The sequence below is a fragment of the Bombyx mandarina genome, chromosome 22, assembly GCF_030267445.1.
Source record: "Bombyx mandarina strain Sakado chromosome 22, ASM3026744v2".
In the NCBI taxonomy this organism is placed as follows: Eukaryota; Metazoa; Arthropoda; class Insecta; order Lepidoptera; family Bombycidae; genus Bombyx; species Bombyx mandarina.
In genome coordinates this window covers 18,017,386-18,038,923 of record NC_143228.1, presented here as the reverse complement: position 1 = coordinate 18,038,923, position 21,538 = coordinate 18,017,386, and the positions used below count along the sequence as shown (strand labels likewise).

Sequence of the window (21,538 nt, the reverse complement as noted above, 5' to 3'; positions counted from 1 at the left end):
TAATAATCATTCATGATTTGCCGAGCACTATATGTACACACATACAGTCGTGGGAGCTGGCTCCCGGTACACAATGTAAGTGCAAGTTGCAAGTCACAATCATGAGACAAGGTTGTTTTTTGTCAACTTTGTTAACAGAATGTAATAGACACATAAAAAGTGTAATTAATTTGTTGTAAGTACGTCATGATACCGTGGATGATCTGTTGGTTGTTCTTATAAGTACATGATTCCGTTAGTTATGTTCGTTGCGGAGTCGGGAACTAACTAGGAATGTTGTTTATTTTAGAATAATTTGGGTCGTGGGATAAACCTCTTCTCTGCTATGTGTCTACTCCCATACTGAAAGATTGTCTGTAAGAATTTGTATACTTTGTCAATCGTCGAGTTATCATTTTCTTTTTACATCGGATTAACAAAATTATAAGCGGAATGATAAATGTACTTGGAGTAGCCCTAACAGTGACTAAGTCGTTGTTAGTTTGAATATTTCAATTGCTTAGTATCATTAGGAGCTCTCTCTCTCTTGATATTCAGCAAGGCGGGACCTCGACAATTTGTGCCGGGTAGATTACGTAGGTAATATTTATTTAAGTTTAGTTAAAAAAACACGTTTTGTATCTTAGCCAATTATTAAACTTAAATTATTTTTAAATGTATAAATAAAATTAAATGAGGCTTATTCTAAAATTGAGGTAAAATGTGTGGTATTAAACTACAATGAGGACTAGTGCCCTCTATCGGAGCCATTGTTCAATAGGTTTGTATCCGAAGTTGTTGTTCGCTTCCAAGTTCGCCGATCGACCGCTAGATGGCGTATTTATGTTACGGAAGTATTCCGCCACGTTTCCACTCATGCTGCCGTACGGGATACCTCCTGAAATAATGAATAATATGTGATCGATGAACGATTTAAATTTATACACTATATATCATCATTACGATTAAAAAGGAAAGAGGATCCAGTGTGAAGCGGAACTATTGTACAATAGATACTTAACAAAATGTACATATTGTATGTCATGTATGTGCTTAGTACAAGGATTAAATAACAAATAGATAGCTACACGCTAAAGTCGAAATTACTTAAAGTATTGAAAACTCAACTTTCTTTTAGGATGCAGTGGTTTGGTTAGGCTTTATAACTTCTCTAAAAAGGATGAGCGAACTCGAGGTTTTAGGTAAAAAGCGAGAAATTCAGCAGACTGGAGCTAAAATATTCATGAATCTTACCATAAGAAAGTCCAGGTCCTGGAAGTGGCACGTAGCCGCTGTCAGGCAGCGCAGAGACCAGCGCCGCCACGAAGCACACGCCGCAGAGGAGCAAACGAACGATCTGAAACAAATATGGGGGAAAATATGTAGAATATATGGTAGTTCATTGTATATACATAACAATAGTATTTTTGTCTTCTGTATAAATATTTATTATCGAAATACAACTCGCTCGTCTCGAGATCGCCGACACTATCGGTTTCTTTCCTTCTGAATAACAATTGAACGCGACTGAAACCGAGAGGCACGTCTATAATAACGTCCGCCCGCCACCGGAGTAGAGTTCATCCATACAACCTGGAGCCACTGCGGTCATCCACAGTGCGTTTCCAGAGGTCTTTTTTGCCACATACCATCCGGCTATGGAATGAGCTCCCCTCCACGGTGTTTCCCGAGCGCTATGACATGTCCTTCTTCAAACGAGGCTTGTGGAGAGTATTAAGCGGTAGGCAGCGACTTGGCTCTGCCCCTGGCATTGCTGAAGTCCATGGGCGACGGTAACCACTCACCATCAGGTGGGCCGTATGCTCGTCTGCCTACAAGGGCAATAAAAAAAAAAAAAAAATTATTAATTATAATGTGGGTGATAGCATTTTTATTGGACCATACAGGCGATGAAGGAACAGCTCCCGGTTAGCCCAGTGTTCAGGTGATGGCCGTCACCTTCCAATATGAGGTCCAAAATAAAATAGAAACTACAAGAGTCCATAAAGATAATTTGAAAAAAAAAGCAATTCACGATATACCCCATACACCATTAAGTGTATGTACTTGCGGCTGACGGTAGTTGACGCGTCTGGAAAGACAAAGATGCGGAGGAGCTTTTTGGTGAGCCAAATATTCTGGGATAGGTGATTCGGGCATACAGTGCTGGTATAGCAGGATCGAGCTGTGAAGCGGGTGTACCCGGTAAGTATCGCTGGTCGAAAACGCGGAAAGGAATCTGCGCGACCTCTAACTGCCAGATTAGGGGTGTCGCAGTGTCGGGACGAGTGGCGGCTTTTATCATAGGAATCCAAGACCCACTTTGGGGTCATAGCACCAGCGTAGCCGTAGCGAGTCGCGATACTCAGGACCTGCTTTACGAAGAACTACCCGTTAAGATCAGTGTAAAGGAGATGGTTTATATTTAATTGTAGGTATACGACAAAGGAAAGATCTTCCATCGAGCGGGTGATATTTTTCGGTAGACCGACGCGACCGTCCGAATGTTGTAGTTCCGAACTCGTATATATACCTATATGCAAGCTTATCTTGAAAATGTCGTCAGATTCAGGCACTGTTAAATATTTTGTGTTCTATGATGGCTACCCGCCACATTTGTAACATTAATCGTTTTGCAAATTAACTAAGCGGTTATTATTTTTGCTGTTATACTTCTTGTATTAGCCCCGTTCACATCCAGTCGAAGGCAAACCGCATCGGTCGCTCACGTGACGACCTCCGTGCACCGTGTGTGTACCTACCATAGATTCGTCAACTGTAACTCATTCGACTATGTAAGGATCACAATCACATGAGATATAAAATATTTTAAAAGCAATAATCAAGTGCACTGTTGATACGTTAATATCTTTCGGTTAAGCTCTTGTCCAACACTTCGTCTTCTCACATTAAAACTGTATAATCTCAAAACTTAGTAATTTTACAGGAGAGTGTTTTAAAGGTTTAACGTGTGATATTTTTAATATTAATCATCTTTGCAACATTTATTTTTCACCAGTTACATTATCTGTCTATTAAAGTAAGATAAAATTATGAATTAATTTTGTTAATAGTAGTCAAAACATAGGTAAACTAAAAAAAACTAAAACTAATCTACGCTCTTTTGACAGTATTTATGAGAAAAATACTGGTGATGATACCAAATGATTTCGCATATTAACTCAATTTCGAATATTTTAGAAAATTGTACACTTTTAATGTCAAAAGTCGACTTGTGGATATGTCATGAGAGTTAAAACGAAGTCTTACATCTTCTGTGTCTCTCTTCTGTCTCGCGATTAACTAACTAGCAGTGATGTAATAAGTATATAGAACTACGTACTTCCCGAGTGCGACATGCCATTTTACAAATGACAGTTTAGAGTCTTATCCAACAAATAAATAGGCCGCAGGTTGTTTTGCTTAACGCACTAGTGCACTGTTGATAACCTATCCAGACGACCAGCCTGTCCAGTTCCAGACATCGACTTATAGTGTCGAGAAGGGCCCCAGTAACACCGGCAAGCCTCACCGCCCGCCTCACAGACTTCCTTCCTTAGTATAGCCTCAATGAGTAATAAAAACGTAGTGTGTGTATCATATTTACTGGTGGTAGGACCTCTTGTGAGTCCGCACGGATAGGGACCACCACCTTGCCTATTTCTGCCGTGAAGCAGTAATGCGTTTCGGTTTGAAGGGTGGGACAGCCGTTGTAGCTATACTGAGACCTTAGAACTTATATCTCATGGTGGGTGGAGCCATTAATTTTGTTGATGTCTATGGGCTCCAGTAACCACTTAACACCAGGTGGGCTGTGAGCTCGTCCAACCCTCTAAGGAATAAATAAAAAATGTCCGTGCCATAGAAACGAACCAAAGTATAAAATAAATCAACCTGCAATATGATTAGTAAAAACTGGTTCGCTTCTCCTTGGATATCTTTCCTTGTAGCGAATATATCATGATAGCCTAGGTAAGAACAACTCCGAATAGATTGTAATTAAAAATATGAACAAAAAATGTCAGAATAAATGAATAAATACAAAAATACGACTGGATGGCCCAGTTCAATCTACGGCAGTTACAGGGAACGTTCAGTAAGCGTTGTCGCGAGCGATGCTCACCGCTGATCAGGAGGGTCACTTGCTTGGTTGCCATCGACGCTAATAAACTAATGAGATAGTCATTAAACTAATTTGTCTATTTATATACTTATTTCGGTTAAAAACCTGATGGTCATTCTTGACTCTTTTATACGTTAAAAATTCGCGTGACAATTGTAGTAATTTAATTATTATTGTAAATCATTATCATACAACGTAATTGTCTAGATAATAATATGTTCTAGACCACAAACAAAATGTGAGTTACTGTTTCTATGTTTTTAGCTTTTACATTATCTTTGAATTGTAAAACTACATTGGTTTTATCGCGGGCTACATCCAGTATGTGGTATGTTGTCCGTCAGGATTCTAAAATTTGACATTGTGTCCATTCGTTGGCAATCCATATAATAACAATTACTTTAAAAAAATACATTACATTTAAAACTGTAATAGTTTTAAAAGCGTGTTCAAGGTAGTTTTTAAAAGGTTTATGGGAAAAATCACGTTCGCTATAAATGTACATTTTACGATCGAACTTATTCGTTCCCATTTTACTTTTATTCGATTGCGACTGCGGTTCATCTCTGTGACTTAACCTCTTACACACACTAGACGTCATCTACTACTGCTACTACTACTACTTCTGTCGGGAAGCAGTCATGCGCTCCGTAATGCAGGCCGGGTTCTTTACAACGATATATTAAAATTGGACTTCGACTTAATGTCTCTAAATTGGTGGTGGCATTGACATTGTCAATTAAATGAACCCTAAAATAACTTAACACCGGATAACTCTTATTCGTTAATCTATGCAATAAAATAACATTTTTATATTTCTAACAAAGTATTGTGCAAAATTATTTTATTTAAACCATTAATGATTCCAGTAAAGTTCAGATTTCGAGCTCGTGTCCTCGGTGTCCCCGGTGGATTCCCTATAAGACTATCTACGAAAACAAAAGTAATAAAATTAAAAAGTAATAAATAATAAAGTTTATAGTGTAACTCCATGGCTAAGTAATGACCTACCTGTCAATACATACATATGTATATAGTGATGTGACCTTGTACAACATCCCGACCTACGACGACCTATCGACTGTCTAGTATCGAGTGTCTTGTATCGAGTGTCTAATGTCTACCGAGCGTGGTGCACTTGATCTTGTCCACAGCACACGAGGCTGACCGCGCGGAGGTCAACTTTTGAGTTTAGACGCTAATTAATCTAACAAAGGAAGTGCTCTGAAGGTTGCGCCAATACATTTTAAATACATTTGAATACGATACAGGAAATAGATTTCACGCTCCTCACAACAGTTAAGGCTGGTTTTAATATTCGCCGTGCTGACTTTTAGTATAGATAAACACGTGTCGTCCAGTTAGCGATTTTTATACGTTTTACAAAATGACTACATATTAACTATTGTAATTTAGAATTTTTATCAGGTAGCCGTTTTAAATTTGGAATGGAAATAAATAAAAGATTATTTTTAAATAGTTTCACAAAATGCATCCTTTTCCCTTTGTATTGTCACGTTGAAAATGGTAACAAAATTCACGTAAGCAATTTTATATCTAATACTAGCTGACCCGGCAGACTTCGTAGTGCCTCAATCGATAAATAAAATACCTAAACTATTGTATAAAATAGACTTAAAACAAACAAACAATCAAAGGAAAGACAAAATTGTTTTTTTTTTATTTAATTCCGAGCATTTTCATATTTATCTATCTTTTAAACCTACTCTGGACTTCCACAAATAATTCAAGAACAAAATTAGCCAAATCGGTTCAGCCGTTCTCGAGTTTTAGCGAGACTAACGAACAGCAATTCATTTTTATATATAGAGACAGATTTTTTAAAATGAGCTGAGCGAGTTTTAGAGTGAAATTTGAAAAAGTTGTTTTTTTATAGTTGTCTAAAATATGTATTCACTTATCCCAAAAACGTCACACTTCGCCCAGAAAAATGTTCATAGAACCCTCCTTAGTAGGTTTGGGTCAGACGTGAAGAAGTAGAGAACTAAATAAGAATTCTAGAAGGAGGCAATCAGTTAATACTAGTGAACTGTTCTCTAAAGTTAAACCCTAAAGTTAAAATTAAATGATCAGCAAAGTTGAATAATTTACCAAAGTGCAGTTAATAGTTCAAGAACTAAGACGAACTAACGATGAACCAACACCTTGATTCTAGAATGATTGAGTTGCAGAAGAAACAGTTTCGTAGTGTCGAAGTGAAGGGATATAGATAGAAAGAAGGGATAGAAGGGAAAATATGTGTAACATATTTTGCCACCATACCATACATTAAGAATAGAAAAAGAGAAAGAAATGATGTAGCTTTTTTTTTCTTCTACCTATGCTGATAGCCTTGAGAGGCTATTCCAGTTTCAACCTAACGTGTGCAGGTGAGCTCACGTGGCTCAAACCGAAGTGTTGCTAACATTGACCCTAGCAAGAGCAGTGCTTCGTAGAATCTACCACCGGATCGGAAACGCGACCCACTGAGAAGATCCGGCGAGAAGCTCAGTGGGCTGTGTCTATGGGTTAATTCGCTCGTCAAGCCCTTCGTCGCAAACGACGGGTTCGACGAGGACGGTGACCGGATTATGTAAGACTGTGAGTAATAGACGTGAGCACTCCAGAGACAGTACGAGTAGTACGAGAGTCGGGGAACTAGCTGCTGCTATGTCGTGTGCGCGTTTAGACAGGGGAGGACGAGACAAAATATTTCATATGTACATAATACTCGTATATTATTGAACGTACGCACGTGTAGATTGAAAAATACACAATTAAAATACAAATTATATCACTGGTTCTTAGGCGTACCTGACCCTAAATCCCCACCTTTATATTTGTTTCTATCTTACTCTGTATCGGTAATCGAAGAAATAGCGAACTATTTAGAGAGCAGTCCGTATCCAATTTAACCTAACACGTGATACAAAGGTTATAACATAATATATAGTATTAGCCGTACTCTCCCGATTCGCTGGGCATTTAAAATTAGCATTATTATTTATTATCATTATTATTAGGAAGTCTGACATTCATAAAAATATTAGCCTATCCATTAAGTACATATATTTTCTACATGGATACCAAGTTTCAAGTCAATCGGATGTATGGTTCAGTAGTTATAAAGGAACATCCGTAAAAACAACTGTAGATTTATATATTAGTATAGATTATCGAACACTATATAAATAATAATAAATATAGAACGTGGTTATAATATCTGACCTGTTTGGAGCAGTTCATGTCGGCGTCGCGGTGGACAAGTAGGAGTATTGAGCCGCGCGCCGCTGCATTCACTATTTTATATCGGCCCATAAGGACGCCTGGTTCCGAGCTCGTCATCACAATATCCGTAATGTATGCTGCATGCTCACTTGGGGCTTACAGTCAATTTAGATAAATGTCAGCTTTTTTATTTTTTTATCACAATGCACAATTACATGTATTTAATATTCATGAATTCACGGGTCACCCAATACAATGGTCTTACCCATTAGGTTAAAATGATATCACAGAATTATCACGCACGTGAGATCCACCCCGGTACACACTTAAGTAGTAGGCAGGGAATTCGTCTGGACTGTTGCTAAGTTTGAAATCTTACAATTGTACATAAAGTCACAAGCCCATCCGCATTGACCGCAACTTTCGCGATAACCTTGATCTCGTAGTGATCGCTTACCAACTGTCGGGCAGATATTTTGTTTGCAACTTTACACCAGTGAACAGCAAGCTTCAACAAAATTTGTTGCGGTGTGTTTGTCGGAGTAACTTTCTCGCTTATAATTTTAATTAGACACGGAAGACCCACAGGTCATTAAATTCGAAATATCGACAATAGCAATACAAAGCGGAACATATAAAAAGCGTTTCCTTGGCAGTCGGTTTCCAATCAACTTGCGACATGTCCATGGAAGCTGTTGCCAAATGCAAATTGTTTGGTATTCGTTCGTGAATAAAACATAGATTGATCGAGTTTAACGTTGACGTAAGGTTCCGCGCAGGTTCTAGTGTCTGGCTTAAATAGCCGCTGCCAAATGTAGACTTGTTTATTGTAATACTTTGAGCTTATTGTATAAAGCGGTGATTGACACGACAAAACGGCCCGAGGATGGACCCACAATTGCATTCGGATGACGACTAGGGCAGGATATCTTTCAAACTTACAATTTAGTTTAAAGAATTTTATGTTGTTGGTTAATATAAAATCAGAAAAATATTCTTGAGCGATTGATTGTAACACAAAAGCTATACAGTTAAATCAGAAATTTATAAATATAAAAATAGGTGTTCTTATCAGTCTCAACAATCTCCTTTCGACAACCTTGTAGAAGAGTTATGCACGTGCACGGGAGTTAGTTTTTAGTCGTGAAATACATAATATATTTAATTTTCATTAAATCCTTCACTAAGAAATTTGGTGTTTGCGAGAACCATCGCCACCAGTAGCCTATCTGGCGTCTGTTCACTACGGCACCCACAATTTACTCCAGTAAATTCTTAACAAGATTCTTGAGCTTGTCTAAAAATACCAGAAAATTTTAATACGAGCAGTAACAGAGTGGTTGAATCCAAATAAAAAGCAAACTAAACAGCGTCGAGTCTAGTTTTTGCAGCCGGCCTGTAACGAAACAACGTGGCGCTGGGACCGACCCGCCACGCCGCGGGAAGCGTTGCCAACTTTTTTATTCCAGCTTCGTGCGGACGGGTAGGTGAGCTCAAGGGTTCAATTTGTAGGAATTTGTTAACACTAGCCGTAATAAGAGCAGTGCTTCGCTGAATCCAGCACCGGAACAAAATCGCGACCCAATGAGAAAATCCGGCCAGAAAAGTGGGCTGTGTCTATGGGTTAGTTAGTAAAACTCTTCGTCGTGATCGAAGAGTTCAATGAGGACGGTCACCGATGCTTAGAAAGCTCAAAAGCAACGAGACCGGTCCGGGAGGATGCGATAAGATAAATTTAGGGCAAGTTTTTCAGGCTTTTACTGATAGTAGGACCTCTTGTGAGTCCGCGCGGGTAGGTACCACCGTCCTGCCTATTTCTGCCGTGAAGCAGTAATGCGTTTCGGTTTGAAGGGTGGAGCAGCCGTTGTAACTATACTGAGATCTTAGAACTTATATCTCAAGGTGGGTGGCGCATTTACGTTGTAGATGTCTATGAGCTCCAGTAACCACCCACCAGGTTGGCTGTGAGCTCGTCCAACCACCTAAGCAATAAAAAAAGGCTTAGTGTCGAACCTTATAAATGCATGAGGTTTCCGCACCTGGGGTACACGCGGGGTACGTGTCCGCATTGGAGTCTGTATTGGAGGACGCGCAGGACGACGTGGACGACGACTCAAACAGTTTGCGAGCGGGTGCAGACGCGGACGTTCCGAGAATCGCGGGGGCGGTGGGCGTGACGAAGGCCGCGGTAGGGAGCATGTCGGTTGATGGCACGTGGGACACGACACGGACGAAGTTGCAACGTATTTGCATTCAGAAATTCCGATGACGTCACGGAGTATCTTTCGGAAAGGAACTCAGTGAAGAGGGTCGATGTCGGAGGTGGGCCCGGACTCAGTCTTCTCATTCACGGGCAAGACTCCTAGAATCCCTTGGCGTTAGACAGCTGAGGTGAACGTTTGCCGCGAAAACAGTAATGGCGAAGGGCAGGGGACCTCAGCTGAACTGTAAAATGCTACATCGGACGGAAATTAGGCTAATGAGCTTATCGTGAAAACTACAGTTTTTATTTGGTCGCAAAAACAATCGAACTCAGAAGGCCACCGAGCTAGCCCAACACGTGCTCGCTGAACCAAATAACAGGCAGCGCGGCCACCGAGCCGACCACCGCATAGGTTGAATCTGTAACAATCAGGTTGTAGGCAAGCCTTCTTACTGCCCAAGCGATTGTGGGTGGTTACTCTTACTCTGGTTAACTTAGTTCAATAACGAAAGAATTTTATAATAAAATAACTTTTGCCCGCGACTCCGTCCGCGTGGAATAGTTACTTCAGCATAACGCTAAATTTTACCCCTACTTCATTTACGTAGAAAGTGAAAATATTTTTGAATTATAGAATGTTAAGGAGCTATTTAAAACCCTATTTTGAAACATTATTTATTGTTGCTCCGCTTGTATTGGCCTTACCGTGATATTATATAGCTTCCTCAATAAATGAGCTATCTAGTACTGAAAGATTTTTCAGATCGGACCAGTAGTTCCTGAGATTAGCGCGTTCAAACAAACAAAATCTTCAGCTTTATACCTATAATATCAGTATAGACGAAAAAACTTTAGAATAAAAAGGAATTTCTTGATTGTAACATACATCATTACCTGGCCTTATTCTACTTAGCGAGGCTTTACTAAAGGGCGGAATAGACAATAGATACATAGTTGAGACATTACAATGACTTCATATTTAAGTGGTATTTAGGTGGTACGGTGTTGTGTCGCGAGCCGCTGGTTCGGTGCAGTAATGAACTTCATTATTAAAATCATTAATTTATTCTCTTCATTCAAGGTCATTATTTTCCCAAAACATTACAATTTTTAAAGTAGACTTCCGAAGACAATTCTTTTCAATGAGACAACTAATTACATTCACTAATTATCGTCTATTTACTGCTTAAGGCGTGCTAATGTTTTATATAGCCTGGTATTCGTTACTCCGCTGTGTCAGGGTCGATAACCTGTCGATGTTTTTAATTCACTCGATAAGAAAACATACAACTTAATTCTATGCTATTTCTGGAAACATAAAAATTGAATTCGAAAAGAAGATAAGCGTATTACATTATAATTAAAAGCAGTGTAAAGTTGAATACACAATTGTTTCGCGATTGGACGGAGCTTGTTGTGTCAGCACGTATCGTTTTTTTTTCCCCTACCTATGCTGATAGCCTTCAAAGGCTATTTCAGCTTCATCCTAACGTGTGTGCTCACGGGGCTCATACCGGAATGTTGCTAACACTGGCCCTAGCAAGAGCAGTGCTTCGCAGAATCTACCACCGGATCGGAAACGCGACCCACTGAGAAGATCCGACGAGAAACTCAGCGGGCCGACTGGGCAGTAGGCTTTGTCTATGGGTTAATTTACTCGTCGAGATCTTTGTCGCAAGCGACAGGTTCAGCGAGGACGGTGATCGGTGCTTGTGGTACCTAAAAGCACCGTTAATGGATCAGAAGGACACGTAATGACGTGAAACGTATCGGTGAGATCCAACAACGGTTCTAATATTTTAATAAGTTTACGTCGTCAATGTCAGGGCACGTTTTATGAGTAGCAAGAACGCTCGAACCTGCAGCTCTTATATCGTAATTATTTTCATCATGAAGAACAGCTTGTAGTAACTCCTCCACAGCTGGAAGTAGCTGGGCGCAGCTGAACAGAGCTCAGAGCTCCCGTTTAGTTCTTGTCCGTTTACTTTCAATCAAGTAAGTCGTCGCTCCAATATTATCAAACGATTGACTTCCCATTCTTTCTCACTAAAATAAACTGCACAGTAAATTATACGAATAATTACAGGTTTTAAATAACAGCAAAACGAAACAAATTAGTTTGGTCTGTCGAAAGCGAATCGTTTTAAAACTGATTAGATCCATAACGAGTCTTACAAACGACCTAGACCTCGGTCACTGACCCTGAGGGGCAACTCTTCGACGCCACTGCATTTACTGAAAAATCCAGTAAAATTCAGTTACTACATTGTGTTTATATAAAAATCTTACCATTTGTAATAGTGACAAATATTTCATAACGCTAATTATTTACTCTCCTATTGAATTTTGTTGTTTACGAGAGCAAGCAGGAAACAAAATTTTGTAGTTTCTTTAAGCACCTCCACAGGCACTTCCTCCTGATCCTTTACGATTACAGCCAGCAAGACCTGTCGGCCTGTTTCTGCTGCATTCGTTAGCGGAGACTTTAATACAATTTTTGAAATTGAGGATATCTTAGGGTGCCGAAAGCCGCTTAGCCTTGGGTGAGAAGCCGAGAGATTGCCTGTCCCTATACAGCCTCGATGTGGTCCGCCACCCGTCACGTAGGTGAGAATGCAGCGGCCGAGCGCTCCAACTTCCTCCAGCGACAAAAACGGCAGCGCAGTTACATCAGCTGAGTGCTCCATTTCGACGGATTGCCAACACAATTACATAAACAGTAACACTTCGAGTACGGTTGCACACCGTTCGAACACACAGCCTCCCAGTTGCGTCAGCCCTGATAAAGGTTTTCATTACAAACAATTAGATACGTTTTATTGATTTCGTTTAATTATTATGAATGTTGTAAGTCGACGTCACGATCCACGATTGTCAACTTGAGGTGGGATGCCGAGATCGAGGCTGTTGCGAGATGCTTGCCGATGCTCGGTCTGTGTTGCTAAATTTGAAATTATAATGAAAGTGCAGAGAAAAAATTATCAATTTTAAACCGAAAATTCCAATTGATTGCATACTGATATCTCGATCAGATCAGGTGCTCCTTGTTAATATCGCTCGTCGAGTAGATACTTCAGGGCGTCAGTGTGTCAAACGAGCAAGCCGAACTACCCTTCATTCTTACTCTTTAACAATTCACCTTTTTATGTACCTATCAGACTGTATAGCGCTTTCCAAAATAATTTGAACACGTTTTGGTCTGAATGGAACGATGCCAAGGGTATTCTACTACCACCCTGCCGATTTCTGGGGCAAAACGATCATTTGTTACAGTAGGAAGGACGTGGCAGCCGTTGTACTGTATATAACTGAGAGCTAGAATTTATGAGTGGCGGGTGGTGCATGGGTGATGCCATTTACTTTGAAGATGTCTATAGGCTAAGTCATTACCGGCCCGCAAACTCATTCTGTTTAAGCAGTAAAAAATACAACATTATTGTATCTATATACTCTCGTTACAAACACCAAGCCCAGCGTGAAGCTAGTCTTTTCGCTTACCCAGTCAACAGTTACAACGACAGTTACTCTAATTAAAGTATCTACAATAATAATGCTCTCGATGAAGGGAACTAGGAATGTTCCACGTAAATGCTAAGTAAGGCGGGACACTAACTATAATCTCATAACTCGACTTGAACCCTTCCGATGTTGCAATGAAAGCTGTTATTAAATAAACACGGCAGTACTAACTAAGTTGTGTTCGGACTACATTAACTTGGTCTTAAGAACAGTGAAATGTTGAAATGGATTTTTCTTTGGGAAAATAATATGTATTATTAATTGTTTAGTGTTTTTATTAATTTCCGTACGTGGACAGCTAAGCTCACGGCCGATATTGATGTTAAACGATTCCCTAATTTATAGTTTGATGTGAAAGTGACAGTCGCATCCCACAACGACAATCATTTGATGTTTATTAAAAAAATGTAATACGTGCAGTTAAAAAAGTATCAGGAATTGATAATTTTTTTATGCTTTTTATTATTGTTATTAGATTGGCACAACTGTTTTCCATTTTGGAGCGGAGTTTGTGTTCTGAGTTGCATCTGTTATTTAGATTAAATTCAGTTATATCATCTAGTGTGTGTATTGCTAATTTTATAATGGATAAAAACATCGGACAAAGATTCTGTCTTAAATTTTGCATCGCCAATAGAATTTCGAGTTTGAAGTCATGAAAAATGTTACAAAGGCTTCCTTTATCAAAAACACGTGCTTATAAGTGATATAAAGCGTTCAAAAGCGATCGAGATGCGATGAAAGATTTGCCTGCTCTAGTAGTGGCCTACGCCATCAACTTCTGCAGCTGAAGATAATATTGTAAAAGTGAAGGAAACAATGAAAATCCTCATACAAGCTTAGAAAGAGAGAGATATAGCCGCCAAACTTTATCGTTTTTGTATCCTACCTATTCGCTGGTAGCCTAAGAGGCTATTTCATCTTCTCGTGGATGGGCTTTTCTCTGTCGACTCACACGATCCATGTCATTTAAATAATTAACTAGGCATGCAACATGTTGCGGCTCGGCTAGTCACAAAAGAACTAAACTTTGTCCAAAAACACAACGAAGTCAATTCCGATCCAACAGTACTGGTGACGAGACGTAGGCTCACGAAATTGACATGCAAACTCGTCAACAAATTTCGAAGTGGCGCCTTCCAACTGAACCCAAACCGAAAAAATCACGAAAACGCTGCAACGTCGACCAAAATTCACAGTCATGTTAACTGTTTTCTTTAAGTACCGCGGTGTTGTGCACTTGACTTTTTTCTATTGCCCTTGCAGGCAGACGAGCATACGGCCCACCTGATGGTGAATGGGTTTCCCATGGACCTCAGCTTAATACTTAAATTAATAAAAAAAAAGGTAATTAAACGAATTTGGATGAATAACAAACATTTTATGTATTGTTGATATTTTCCCGGTACTTCCTTGGCAGAGTAGTATTATTACACAATATTGAGTGTGGCGCGGGCGGATTTCGTCGTGACAGCTGTGAATACTCCATGTAAGTCAGTCTATCGTCCCGCGACACTCGGCAGAACATTCCATACGTACCTACTCGGACTACGATTGCCAAACCCTCCGCCGGCGAGTCCGCGCGCCCACTGCGGACGCCGTCGAAGCCTTTCTCGACTGTGGTGTAATTCTTGGATTTTTAGACGTTATCTATTATTTTCTAATTTCACGACTGAAATTAATCTATTGATATTACATACTGTGATTTTGGGAGGACTTTTATATTGTATCTCAAGAATTTTTAGGCTTTACGAGTAGAAGAAACAGCCAAATATTCTCTGAATACAACTCGTGTTTTCGTGTGTTCTTTCACACTGTGTATGTTTCTATATTTGTATCTTTTTCTTTTACCAAATTTGTAAAAAAGCAGCATTTGAGAAATGTTCAATAATAAGTTGTTAAACCGATCAAACAGTATAAAGTATTTGAGTGATCATACTTACTACATCAAGTTGTGTTCGGTTTTATGAAATGTTAAGAAGTGCTTCCCACGTTGTACTCAATTAATTCTACTTAACGCAAACGTTCTATTATTTGCGTGTAGCAGTTTTACAACATGCTACTAACAACATTCCCCAAAATTTACTATTTTATTTAAAAACATCAAACTTAGTTTATTTTCTCATTTTATTTGCAACTTTGTCGTTATTCAGAGACGAGAGTATAAACATCTGTTTGGAAATTATGATTACAAATCGTCTTTAAATCTAGGTCTATTGATATTTTATGTGAAATTTGAATAAACGAAGGCATTAATGTATGCAGTGTTGCAACCCTGCGTGTGTAATGCCTTATTTTCTTGACAGGCGATCGAGCGCTTTTGAACGCAACCATTAGATGCGATACTAAATACATTAGCAGCGGGCTGTTTCTTTCTGGAACACGATGCACGAGGCAAGGCATCGTGATGTTTTCATAAAACTAAAAATGCTACGTGCTCAACTATGAAACCTGACGCCTCCCGTAAACTCTATACCTACCGTTGGACCGCTACAGGCCGATATCAAATAATTTTAGACCTATCGCTAATGAACAAAGGTATTAAGACGTGAATCGGTGTTATGTTTGGTAAAATGTTCGTCTCAACGCTCACTAAAGCATAATGCTCGCACATTACATTCTTTCCTCGGTTTTGTTGACCTAAATCAACAAGTTAAGAACATTCCTTCAAAGCTCAAGTCTTGATTGAATATGACAAGTTGGATTTTATTAAATGGGTACTTTTAGATTTGCCACTCATTTTATTTTAGTAGCACAACCTTAATGGATACAAAAAATATTCAACTTTACATAGCTTGTATTTATTTTGTTAGGCTTGATTTTGTGAATTCGTTCTAAGTTGGTTTTTGTGTAAGTGATATTGATCTAAGTTGTGTCTACTATATTTTCTGCATTTATTTGTTAAAATGTGTTATTGAAATTAAATTATTTTTAAGTTTACTCGCTTTGTCTTATTGCTCGGGCCAAACCACTCGACAAAGCGACTGGGTGGAAGCAATCGGTCCGCAACGGCGAACCGAGGAAATAAAAACGGTGGCGGGCCCATCGACCTGGTTCAGTCAACCGCCGCAGTCGCCGCGACCGTGATGTGAACAATGCACATGACAACAACCCTCGCCGCACTCCTCGCGCTGTGCTGTGATCTGTGTGCGCCGATACGAGTGCCCATTGCTTGGGGAGATGGTGAAGTGACAAAAGAGTCCAAGGGGCAGTTCGCTGTGGAAAGTCTCCGACCTCGAAATGCGGAACACAAACCTGTTCCGCTCGAGTACTTTGAGTACACTGCCAAGAAGCCTCAATTCGCCGTTGATGTAGCGGCCTCTCATGGTGTTCAGTCCCCGGAAAAACATTTCAAAGCAAATCCGATCAAACCTCATACGATTGAAGCGAAACCACATTTTGGAGTTCATCATATATTACAAGGAGATAAAGCCGCATTTCAGCCATTTCAAAAGTTTATTAAAAGCGTAGCTGTTCCAGTATCAAGTAACTATGAAGTATTTCACCCGTATAAAGCCGAGGAGCCCGCGCTTCAAGAAATCTACAGGGACCCTGTTTTAACAAAGATAAGAGATGACTTGGAAAATAACAAAATTCGACTGCAAAACACTGTAAATAAAGCTGGAGAATCCGATATCACTAAAGACGAGTATCTAGAAAGTCCAAAACAAACAGACAAAAAATTGTTCCCACAAGCGAATTACCCATTGGAGTTTGAAATACATAAGCCGCAAAGGAGGCCGGTTTACTATCGACTATCTCAAAAGCACAGCCCTAGAGACCAGATATTAAATAAAAAGCTTAAACATCCCTGGAATCAAAATTATGTCAAGATAAAACCCGTGCATTACTATCCATTACAAAATCACATACGCAACCTACGGCAACATCACGCAGCCAAGTATGATGATGAACATAACGAGTACCCTCAAGTGCAAGACTCACAGAAGCATTCAACACCTTCTGAAGGATATGATATTTATGAAAAAGGAAAACAAAAATACGAACTATTGCGAAATCATGTTGATGAATCTATCGACAAAGCCGTACGAGAAAACAAACCGGCTGCTTACCACGAACCAGAGTTAAAAAACGATGAAGATAGTGGTGGTGAAAAAGATGTTGATGATGAAGAAGATGAGTTCGTTCCCATTAAAAACTACGCTCAGGTCAGAAAAACAGAATCGATCAAGCATTTACCACGTGAAGCAGCTTTAGAAGATGCTGAAACTTATGAAGAAATACGCAATGCACCTCGCTTACGAGAAGCCGTTAAAAGCACCAAAGCGCAAACAGTGTATACAGAAGAAGGTTATGAAGACTCAGCCTATGATCATGCTGGTGAACAGAAACATGCATCTGATCACGAAGGACATGGTGGCTTTCTTCGGCAGAAAGAAGTAAGTGGAGGTAAGTTTAAAATACCCACATTTGTGGGAAATCACGATGACGGTGAAGGATCTGAGTATAAAGATCAAGTTGTTCACAGTAAAAAATGGAAAAACGACGATAAAGATTTTAATAAAAATGTGGATGCCGAAAACTATACAGAAAGTGAACAAGAATACTCTGCTGAAGCGATTGATTCTGAAGAGTCAAATAGAAATAAAAGAGAAAATAATGATAAAAGTGACACTATGGATCAGTACAACTATCAAAACGAAACGGCAATAAGACATGCAGAAGACAAAGGAGAGGTCGTAGACGAAATCCCGCATATTAATTTGAGTTCTATAATTCTTAATGAAAAAGAAATGTTAGAAATCGCAAAACCGAAAGTAGAAAATGAAAATGACGAAATAAAAGATAAATACCCATACTACTTTAATCATTTAAAATCTATCAGTAAAAACTCACCCCTACGATACGCAGAAAACTTTAAATTAATCCCAAAAAAGTCTAAAGGAGGAACAGAGTTTTATGATTCAAGATCTAAACTCGAATGCCCCGAAGTTGAAGACGTTGATCCTATATCAGAAAAAGTCAATGATAGCGCTGATGCCAATGATAACGGCGCAGGTAAGAAAAAAGAAAACAATAAAGGGGAAGACTTATTCGATACAGTGCAAAAACAACCGAGATTAAAAAATCTTGGAGATAAAATCGATTGCTTTAAAGTTAAATACTTTGGAGAAAATCCACTTGATAGTCCATTTTTTAAAGAAGATTTAATTATGAGTCCTGAACCAGTTACAATTCCCAACTTGCCAACATATAAGTTGGACAAATTGAAAGAGCACCGCACTCAAGATGCTCAGGCTAGTGCCGTTGTGGAAAAAATTGATGAATTAAGAAACGAAGGGCGCACAGATGTCTTTGTTTTATTAGATAAATTAAAAAATGACCAGAACCAACTATATGATTCTGTTGCAACCGCACATGATCAGTTAAGAAAGTCAGTTAAAGCTCATCATAATAGCGTAACTCCAAAAACGGAATTATCTCAAGAGTCTAATATATATAACGATATTTTAGATAATATTAAAAAACAACACAAAAATCAATTAAATACGGCAAAAAATTACAGTTCTACTTTTGATTGGATTGATGAATTGAAACATAATCAGACTGCTGGTAATGAGACTTATGTTTCATACAAAAACAAAGAAGATGTTACAAAGGCTCCTCAAGTTCTAAGGAAGAAACGTTCAACGTCTTTTGTTTATGAGCCATACAAAATTATACGAGAAAGTCAATCTCAAGACTCTAAAAAAACAACAACTTCAAGCAACATAAGTCCGTTAATAAAACAAATGCAGTCCAACAGAGTAGTGGACAGAGTGACTCGAGCTAATCAAGAGCCTGAAAAACGTCGCATCAGTAAAGTATATAAAGATATAGGAAAGAGTGATAGAGAAAAAAATACTGAAATGGGTGATGAAGTTATTTCTGAGTCGAGTTTTGTAGATGTAAACATAGACGAACGGCGTGGTGAACCTAGATATGAAATCAAACATCAAAACCATAAATCTGAATACACGCCTGTTGGAAACAAAAAGGCAATTACATTGGAAGATTACCGAAACCAAAAAAACACTGGAAAAAATCTTACAGAAATAAATACCGCAATAACAATGTCACCAATTCAAAGAACATCAAGGCAAAGACGGCCATCTTCAATATCAATGTTTGATGTTTCTGAATTCTTACCAATTAGATCAGAAACCCAAAATGTCGCTGCATCTAATACTATCCGAAGAACAATGACAACAATACCACCATCTAATTCTAAATCCACTGCATCAACAATTGTGACATCAGATAAATCTGTAGAAGACGATGAAAGTGGAGAAGAATACGAAGATTATGAGGATGATGAAGACGAAGAAACCGAAGAACAAACACTAACGACAACCACTACAACCACTCAGAAGCCGACCTTGAAACGAAGAAGAATTGTAACAACAACTGTAGCCGCGCACACAGAACGAACTACAGAGCTCAGTGAGCCTAAACTAAGATTAGTAACGAGGTTCCGAGGATATAATCCAGATCAACATAAGAAACAAATGCATAGTGATCATACAGAAACGACAGAAAAACAAAAACGAAAAGAAATGCCACATAGAAGAGATTCTTCTGAAATTGATGCTCTAAAATATAGGGAAAAGAAAAATAAAAGTTCAAAGAGCACTATAGTTACAGACACCAAAAAATATGGTGATGATAACGACGGTATGAAAGAAGAAGAATTGGACGCTATGATTGGTGTAAAGCACGATATTAAAGAATATATGCCTGAATATGAAAAGCAAAATAAACAGAAGTATAAAGATTCCTCTGAAGAAGATTATGAGGATAGTTTAGAAAATTTCGATGACGATGATGAAGATAATACAAATGAAGAGGAGGCACATGATGAAGAAGAAGAGGTAGAAAATAATGAAAAAGAGAATCCAATACCCACAACGCCTGAACCTACTAAGCGTACCCTTGTTCGGACAACTGATGCACCTACACCTACTGTGGCCTCTCATAATACCAAAATAGTACTCAAGCCTGTTATATCGAGAAAAAAAATCGAAATACATAAAGAGCTGCCTGTCGACAAGACTTCACCACACGTGACGCAATTTAAACAAGATATAAAAGAGGTAGAAGTAATTAAAGAAGTTACCCCAGCTCCTAAAAGGCACCTTAAAAAACAAAAAGAGGCATTAGAACTCTATAAGGATGATAGGCTGGCGAAAGAAATTAATAACTTAGGAGACGTGGAAGTTTTTAAAGAAAATCTCGATTTAGAGAATAGTCCACGTCATGGTGGCAATTACAGAAGTATTGAGGATGTAACAGAATCAAATCCTATCGCAAATTTACAGTCTAAAGTACCTAAAGACGCAGTAGCATCACAGAGTGAGAATACAAGGCACAACATCGAACTCGATGAATATTCTCCTAGGAGGATGCATGGCGGTAATTTGAAATCAATTGGTGACATTCCGAAATCTAGAAGTAATCATAATTCTAAATTCACTGATCCAGGGAGTAATACAAACTCACGAAATGCAATGCGAAGTGGTAATGCGCGACTTGACTCGCGTCCTAGTCGCGGTAGAAATAAATTTGAGAGGTTGGAGGAACTAACAGACGACAGTTACAGAGAAGATTACTCGAAAGACGAAAACTACAAAAATGTCCACAACAATAGAAGAGGCCAAGCTATGCACGGCGGAAACTACCGTAGTGCCAAAATTGTACAAGCAGATTCAAAGAAATCAGAAGAAAACGATTACGATATCCGAGTTAGACCGGATAAATCCCAGGACGCTGGGAAAGATCCTGCAGTATTGCTTAATAGTTTCGCGCAGGCTATTCCTATTTTGACTACGACCCCTGCCTATATTTTAGACCCTAGCAAACGTATGTATTATTATGTTGAAGCATAATCGCAACAAACGTTCGCCATGATTTAATGAAATATAAACGAATATAAAAGTGCCACTAAATTAAAATTTAATCATTGAATTAAACACGACAAAAAATTGTAAAAGTAATCGAATTGGGTTATATTTCAAAATTATTTATAGTTAATTATAAACTTTCGATTTAAATACAATGCGAAATACTGTGATACCTAAAATATCATTATATTCGATTGTGTTGTGTTGGCAACGAAAATCGCTGATCATAATATTATTATTGAGTTTACGAAATGTAATTTAGCAACACTAATAGCTTGCATTGTAAATTATGATTGGAGATTTTGGTTGGACACTTCAATGTAATGATAAAACCTATTTATAATGTTGTTACTTTATAATAAATGTGTATTACATAAAGCCAGTGTGTCGTGTTTAATGTCACAAGAGTACCTACAGCCTACTTTCCGGTATCGAGTCCACACGGCGCGGCGGCGCGGCGGCAACACGTTCCGTTTGACGCAAGTCGCGCTTACAAACCGATCACCTCTGAGCTCGTGCATTCAACTTTACCAGAAGTCGTTTACACTTTCACTTTTATCGGTGTTTACCAAGTTGATAGTATTC

At 38.8% G+C, this 21,538-nt stretch overlaps 2 protein-coding genes across 2 annotated transcripts; one reads left to right on the top strand and one right to left on the bottom strand.

Moving 5' to 3' along the window:
• Positions 1–7,462, bottom strand: LOC114243312 (uncharacterized). The gene is made up of 3 exons (XM_028174761.2): positions 7,331–7,462; positions 1,234–1,336; positions 1–877 (listed from the first exon to the last, which is right to left on the bottom strand). The coding sequence occupies exons 1-3, from the start codon at positions 7,445–7,447 to the stop codon at positions 738–740; spliced, it is 360 nt and encodes a 119-aa protein (XP_028030562.2). The 5' UTR covers positions 7,448–7,462; the 3' UTR covers positions 1–737.
• Positions 7,463–16,047: 8,585 nt separating this feature from the next.
• Positions 16,048–21,319, top strand: LOC114244641 (uncharacterized). The gene has a single exon (XM_028176528.2). The coding sequence runs from the start codon at positions 16,148–16,150 to the stop codon at positions 20,936–20,938; it is 4,791 nt and encodes a 1,596-aa protein (XP_028032329.2). The 5' UTR covers positions 16,048–16,147; the 3' UTR covers positions 20,939–21,319.
• Positions 21,320–21,538: the final 219 nt, after the last annotated feature.